At 43.7% G+C, this 7,640-nt stretch overlaps 1 protein-coding gene across 1 annotated transcript in view; it reads left to right on the top strand.

Moving 5' to 3' along the window:
* Positions 1-6,625, top strand: part of LOC129817168 (prospero homeobox protein 1-like) — a 40,988-nt gene extending 34,363 nt beyond the window's left edge. Inside the window, exon 5 of the mRNA XM_055872141.1 lies at positions 5,377-6,625. Coding sequence (XP_055728116.1) covers positions 5,377-5,562 — 186 coding nt within the window. The 3' untranslated portion in view covers positions 5,563-6,625. The remainder of the gene's footprint in view (positions 1-5,376) is intronic.
* The last annotated feature ends 1,015 nt before the right edge of the window (positions 6,626-7,640 follow it).

The raw sequence follows: 7,640 nt of genomic DNA, 5'->3' as shown, positions 1-7,640 counted from the left end.
GCCTACCACTTTGAAGATGCAAAATATGTTTTATTGTGAATCAAACAAGAAATAAGACAAAAAAACTGAAAACTTGAGCGTGCATAACTATTCACTTCCCCAAAGTCAATACTTTGTAGAGCCACCTTTTGAATCAATTACACCTGCAAGTCTCTTGGGGTATTTCTCTATAAGCTTGGCACATCTTTTCACTGGGATTTTTGCACATTCTTCAATGCAAAACTGCTCCAGCTCCTCCAAGATGGATGGGATCTGCTGGTGTACAGCAATCTTTAAGTCATAGCACAGATTCTCAATTGGATTGAGGTCTGGGCTTTGACTAGGCCATTCCAAGACATTTAAAGGTTTACCCTTCAACCACTCGAGTGTTGCTTTAGCAGTATGCTTAGGGTCATTGTCCTGCTGGAAGGTGAACCTCCGTCCCAGTCCCAAATATCTGAAATACTGAAACAGGTTTCCCTCAAGAATTTCCCTGTATTTAGCTCCATCCATCATTCCTTCAATTCTGACCAGTTTCCCAGTCCCTGCCGATGAAAAACATCCCCACAACACAGGGATGGTGTGGTGATGAGAGGTGTTGGTTTTGCACCAGACATAGTGTTTTCCTTGGTGGCCAAAAATCTAAATTTTAGTCTCATCTGACCAGAGCACCTTCTTCCATATGTTTGGGGAGTCTCCCACATGCGTTTTGGCGAACACCAAACATGATTGCTTATTTATTTATTTAAACAATAGCTTTGTTTTGGCCACTCTTCTGTAAAGCCCAGCTCTGTGGAGTGTATGGCTTAAAGTGGTCCCATGGTCAGACACTCCAATCTTCCCTGTGGAGCTTTGCAGCTCCTTCAGGGTTATCTTTGGTCTCTTTGTTGCCTCTCTGATTAATGCCCTCCTTGCCTGGTCTGTGAGTTTTGGTGGGCGGCCCTCTCTTGGCAGGTTTGTTGTGGTGCCATATTCTTTCCATTTTTTTGTAATGATTTAATGGTGCTCCGTGGGATGTTCAAAGTTTTGGATATTTTTTTATAACTCAACCCTGATCCGTACTTCTCCACAACTGACTTGTTTGGCGAGCTCCTTTGTCTTCATAGTGCCGCTTGCTTGTTGGTGCCCCTTGCTTCGTGGTGTTGCAGACTCTGGGGCCTTTCAGAACAGGTGTATATATACTTAGGTCATTTCACTAATGATGTGACTTCTGAAGGTAATTGGTTGCACCAGATCTTATTTAGGGTCTTCATAGCAAAGGGTGTGAATACATATGCACACCTCACTTTTCATCTTTTTTGTTGTTTTTTGACACACGTAATATTTTTCATTTCAATTCACCAATATAAAATATTTTGTGTATGTCCATTTCATGAAATCCCATTTTTTTTTACATTTAAATTACAGGTTGTAATGCAACGAAATAGGAAAAACATCAAAGGGGGATGAATGCTTTTGCAAGGCACTGTAACCCAGGGGAACTCAGAGCATGTGGGCTCTGTGTGTGGTGTGCTTCTTTCAAGGCTAGCCCAGCACACACAGAGCTTATCTTCTAGGTTTTTTTTTTGTTTGTCCAGCGCTGAGCAAATAGAAGGTGCAATACATCTCCTGATAGTTCCCAAAGGCAGGCATAAAACACGCTGTTACCTAGAGGAGCTTTCTCAGGCTTTGCAGAACACAGATTCCCGCCCCTTGAACAGTAGTGGATTTAGGCCCCCCTGGCTGGCTACCTTTCTGCTGTTGATTTAAGCAGTCTTAAGACAGTCTGGATGATGTTGTGTGAATATCCCTCAGCAAGCAGTCTAGGAGCTGCCATTGTCCTCTGCCATATTTTATTACCTCATCAAAAAAAGAGGAAATCCGATTCCCCCGTTCTGCAAGAGAGCTTATCCCGCTGTCTCAAAGCAAGCTGTCATGAGAGAGAGAAGGGGAAAGAGAGAGAGAATGAGAGAGGAAGGGGCGAGTAGGGGAGACAGAGGATGAATGAGAGTGATTAAATGCCTCATCTGTGCCGCTTGTCCATGGAAGCCCCTCGTTTTCTCGTCTCACCCCCTCCATCCTCAGTAGGGTTGGTGATAGGTCCACTTCTCCTTCATCAATATTTACTACCCTAACAGCAGGACTTGGGTTGGGCCATGGTGGGGGAGAGGTGGAGGGTGAGCGACATGCGTGTGTGAGAGGGTACACAGCGGGTTGAATGAATGCTGGGTAAAATATTACAGCTTTTATTGTCGCCAAACAACACTCTGGCACTTTTTTTGTCCTTCCTTTCTCTGGCTCCCCCTCTGTCCTCTTCTCCTACTCTCCTCCTCTCATATTGTGTTATACTGGGCAAGAGCAGCATAATATCGCTTTACATGAAAGATCTTGTTTTGGACACACTCTCTCACTGCCCCCCCCCCCCCCCCCCCCCCTTCTCTCCATGGACATTGTGAGGCAGTACCAAAATATTTATTCCATTTATATTAGTCTGATGCCTTCATCAGCAGAAAGGGAACACAGTGCATTGTGTGTGTGACTCAAAGTGCTGTACCATATTTTGGGTGCGTGTTTGCGTGTGGGACATCAGATGCCATGTTCCTCTTTCAATCAGTCAGTTACCCTGCTTGCCTTTTCTCACTCTCTTACTGCCCCCCCCCCTACCTTTATTCTGCTATCACCAACGCCTCTGGAACAAAGGTCCAACAGCTAACCCAAGGAAGGAGGGGGGACGGAGAGGGGGACACAACAGTTAGAGCTCTCTGCTGGCCACGGCAAGCAGGCAGCTCGTAAGCACACACACACACACGATGACAGACAAAGGGCTCAGGGACAAGAATAACTCTCTCTCTCTCTCTCTCTTGCTCCTGCTTCTCTCTCTCTCTCTCTCTCTCTCTCTCTCTCTCTCTCTCTCTCTCCGTCTCCACTCTCTCAGTCAAGAGTATCTGAAATACCAATACCCTTTTCTGCTTGACATTGCCTTCTCCTTGCAGTCAGCATTTTGCAGTCCTTTTATAGTCAAAACGTCAGGAGAAATTCCATGTAGGAATATTCTTAGTAATGCGGCACTCCCTGCGTCTCGTACTGCACTGGACCGCTGCTTGCCTGTTTGCCTGCCGACCAGTCTGGTGTCTATAGGGGACACAGTCTCCTGCCATCCAGTTTATTGTGTCACTGTGTTTCATAGGTGACACCAGGCCAAACACTGATTTATTTTTATTTTTTATTGTGTCGTAAAAGTGTTATCCATTAGTAAGATATGGTGTTTTGTACAGTAGGTTGTATTGACTGCTGTTAGCCCTAGATGGCTCACATTTACTGAATCTGCACACATACATTCACACGCTGTATTTTCTCTCACAATTTTCTCATACGTACACTTTCTTATTCACGATTCACCTTGTCACACAAAGAGCAGTGGACATACACACGTTTGTGCACACACACATACATATGTGCACACACACACACACAAACACACACACACACTCCATTCATCACACTGAGGGGGGTGTTTGGTTGTCCCGTGCCTGTGCCTGTGTGTGTGTGTGTGTGTGTGTGTGTGTGTGTGTGTGTGTGTGTGTGTGTGTGTGTGTGTGTGTGTGTGTGTGTGTGTGTGTGTCTGTATGTGTGTGTGTGTGTGTGTGTCTGTGTGTGTGTTCCGGTGGCTACTAACCTTGCTGTGTCCTGACGCTCCTGATGAGTATCTGCAGGACACAGGAGGAGAGGAGTGCTCACTGTCAGGCGTTTGGGTAAGCTGCCAGGTGTGTGTGTGTCTGCCCGCATGTCTGCTTGTGTGAGTGTATGTATGTGTGTGTGTGTGTGTTAACATGTGTGTGTGTGTGTGTGTGTGTGTGTGTGTGGCTGCAGAGGGAGGCAGGCAGGGAGACAGTCAGCATTATCCAAGCAGGTGACCCCTGAATCCTGCATTTCTCGGGGGCTTTGAGTGAAGGAGAGAGGTTCAGGCAAATACACCAGGGCTCTGTGTGTGTGCGTGCGCATGTGTGTCTGTGTGTGCGTGCGTACATGCGTACACGCTCATGTGTGTGTGTGTGCATGTGTGTCTCTCTCTCACAGTGTGAGGTGTGTCATCTACTCGGTTCAATTAGGTGTGTGTGTTTGTGTGTATGTGTGTGGACGTGCATGTGTGTGTGCTCCTACACATGTGTATGTGTGCTGACTTGGGGTAAGGTGTCAGAGATCTTTTCCAGACAAATAATCTCTATGGTGTCAGTGAGCTTTGCTGTCATGGACACTAAAGAGCCTGTGTGTCTGTGTGTTTCCAAAGCATTTGGTACTACTTCCTCTTTTCAGGCTGTTGCGTGGGGTCATATTTACAGTACACTCATAAAGACGTCTTTCTGAAGCTGGGGAGCGGAGGGGGGAGGAGGAGGAGGAGGAGGGTGGGATATAAATCTGAGAATTTGCAAGAAATAAGCCATTATAAGTCACAACACAAGTGTACTGTATATTTCAATGGCTCTTTTGAGGAAGTAGCGCCTGAAGAAACAGGTGATACACAGTGTTACAGAACACCACAGGGTGTTCAATACAGCCACGAACTCAACCCTTTATTGTTGTGAGAACGGTGTGTTAATGACACAACTACTTTCTACCACACTACTACTCTCACCTAAGTTCTGATATAAAATACATTTTGATACGTTTTAAAAATAGAATTATTAATGGAAGGTCTCTGATATTATTATAATATATTATTAAGTATTATATAGTTAAGCAATAAGGCTTGAGGGGGTGTGGTATATGGACAGTATTCCACGGCTAAGGACTGTTCTTATGCTCGACGCAACGCAGTGCCTGGGTACAGCCCTTGGACGTGGTATATTGGCCAAACACCACAAAACCCAGAGGTGCCTTATTGCTATCATAAACTGGCAACTAACATAATTAGAACAGTAAAAATGAATATTTTGCCATACCGGTGGTATATGGTCTCATACACTGCCGATTTAGCAGATTTTCCTACTTACAAAGCATGTAGAGGTCTGTCATTTTTTTCATAGGTACACTTCAACTGTGAGAGACGGAATCTAAAATTAATTACTTAAAAATCATACAATGTGATTTTCTGGATTTTTGTTAGATTCCGTCTCTCATAGTTGAAGTATACCTATGATAAAAATTACAGACCTCTACATGCTTTGTAAGTAGGAAAACCTGCTAAATCGGCAGTGTATCAAATACTTGTTCTCCCCACTGTGTGTGTGTATATATATATATATATATATATATATATATATATATATATATATAATGTTACAGTTCATACATATATTCAATGTATGTGGCAGTCATCAGACCCACAACTATGGTGTTACTATCACCATGCTCCAACGAAACCAAGCCATCAGGAGAACCTGAACTACCGCCCCCTGTCTTCTGTCTGTGTTGGTGCAGGTTCCAGAGCTGTTCCTGGAGGTGGCTACGATCACGCTGCGTGAGTTCTTCAACGCCATTGTGGCGGGCAAAGACGCGGACCCATCCTGGAAGAAGGCCATCTACAAGGTGATCTGCAAGCTGGACAACGAGGTGCCCGAGGTCTTTAAGTCGCCCAACTGTCTCCAGGAGCTCTTACACGAGTAACCCATCATGACCTACCTTCACCCCCCCCCCCCCCCCCCCCCCCCCTCCACCGCCCTGACGTTTCTTTTGCTTTTTTTGCTTTTCATGTTTTTATTTATTTATTTATTTTTATCTGATTTTCCTGCTTTTTTGAATGTATGAAGTATGAAGTTGCATTCCTCCCAATCGGAAGCATACTGGGCTGTCCAAGTTATCTAGCTATTGTGTTATTATTATTATTATTAATATTATTAATTTCATCATGACTATGATTATTATTCGTTTTTTTTTTTTAAATGATTCTGCTGATCTGAAGATACTTTGATTCTATTGAGCAGGGGTGTCAAACTCATTTGATGGAAGGCCTAGTGTCTGCGGGTTTTTCTTTTTTTCTTTCATTTAAGCCCCAGACCACCAGTTGTGGGGAGTTCCTTACTAATTGGCGACCTTAATTCATCAATCAAGTACAAGGGAGGAGCGAAGACCCGCAGATACTCGGCCCCCCGTGGATTGACTTTGACACGTGCTTTTTGGTGGTTGGACTGTGTGAAACCTGATCTATCTGCCCTGATGTACTAGAAACACTAAATAGGGGTCCTCACTATGCCCAGGCAAGGGCTTCCCACTACCCTGTACCCTACCTACTCTAAGAATGACCCTACAATGCAAGTGCGGTCACCAATTGATTTTGGCCACTACACTACGAAAGGGGAGAGGGTCCTCAATAGGCTCTCCCCATTATGAGACGTGACTCCCCAATAGGTGCCCAATACAATGGATGTCCCACGGAGGACAACACTACACTACGCTTTATTAACTACTGAACTATACTGGAATACTAGTACTGGTCTGTATTGGTATACTTGAACTGGACTGGCATCAGTCATCTACTGAGCTCGATCATGATACTTTAAAGTGTGCTTTCTGTGATTAGGACATTGTGTTTATTGGGTGTATATTATTAATATTATTATTCCTGTTGTTATTGTTGTTTTTATTATTATTTGTCAGCATTGCTTGATACACATTGGCACTTCCAGATTTGTCCCTTGACAACGTTACAGAAAATAAATTATTATTATTATTCCAAACGAGTATAAATTCTCTACATATAATTACTTTGCTCTCAGCAATTTGGGCAAAAACATCTTGCTCATGTTCATATCCCCCATCCCTCCTCTTTCTGTTTGTGTAGGTCCACGTTTTGTTTGAACGTCTCTGCTGATAGGGAAGACAGTGGAGAGAGAGTAGGCTTCAATCCTGGGGCTCAAGTAAATACACAAGGGGGAGTCTCAACCCTAAGCTTTGCACAACTCGGAAACATTGCTGTGAAAGGTGTTGGTTTGGAAGAGCACATGGTGCAACCAGCGGCAGTGCACAAATACAGAGGTGTGTGGGGCAGTGACAGACACACACACACCTACAAGTATACACAAACACACATAGAAACATGCAGCCTTTTGGTATTAAGACAGACCAGTTACAGCTTGAGTTTATGACTTATTGTTTCAAGGCTGAATTTCCACAGTTACTCCAGCATTGAAATATCAATAGAGTATATGTTATCTTCATACATTTATGGGCCATTCACTAAGGATTACATCATTCATTCATTTGTTCATACATACATTACCAGTCAAACGTTTGGACACACCTACTCATTCAAGAGTTTTTCCTGCATTGTAGAATAATAGTGAAGACATCACAGCTATGAAATAACACATATGAAATCATGTGACGGGTCGCTCCCAAAAAAAGTGTTGATGATGACAGCTTTGCACACTCTTGGCATTCCCTCAACCAGCTTCACCTGGAATGCTTTTCCAACCATCTTGAAGGAGTTCCCACATATGCTGAGCACTTGTTGGCTGGTTTTCCTTCACTCTGCGGTCCAACTCATCCCAAACCATCTCAATTTGGTTGAGGTTGGGTCTAAGGCACTGCATCTCAAATCAAATCAAATTTAATTTGTCACATGCGCCGAATACAACAGGTGTCGACCTTACAGTGAAATGCTTACTTACAAGCCCTTAACCAACAATGCAGTTAAGAAAAATAAGTGAAAATATAAATAAGTAAAATATTATTAAAGAGCAGCA

This window comes from Salvelinus fontinalis, chromosome 20, assembly GCF_029448725.1.
Source record: "Salvelinus fontinalis isolate EN_2023a chromosome 20, ASM2944872v1, whole genome shotgun sequence".
NCBI classification, from domain to species: Eukaryota; Metazoa; Chordata; class Actinopteri; order Salmoniformes; family Salmonidae; genus Salvelinus; species Salvelinus fontinalis.
The sequence above is the reverse complement of the archived record's forward strand: the minus strand, read 5'-3'. Positions and strand labels throughout refer to the sequence as shown.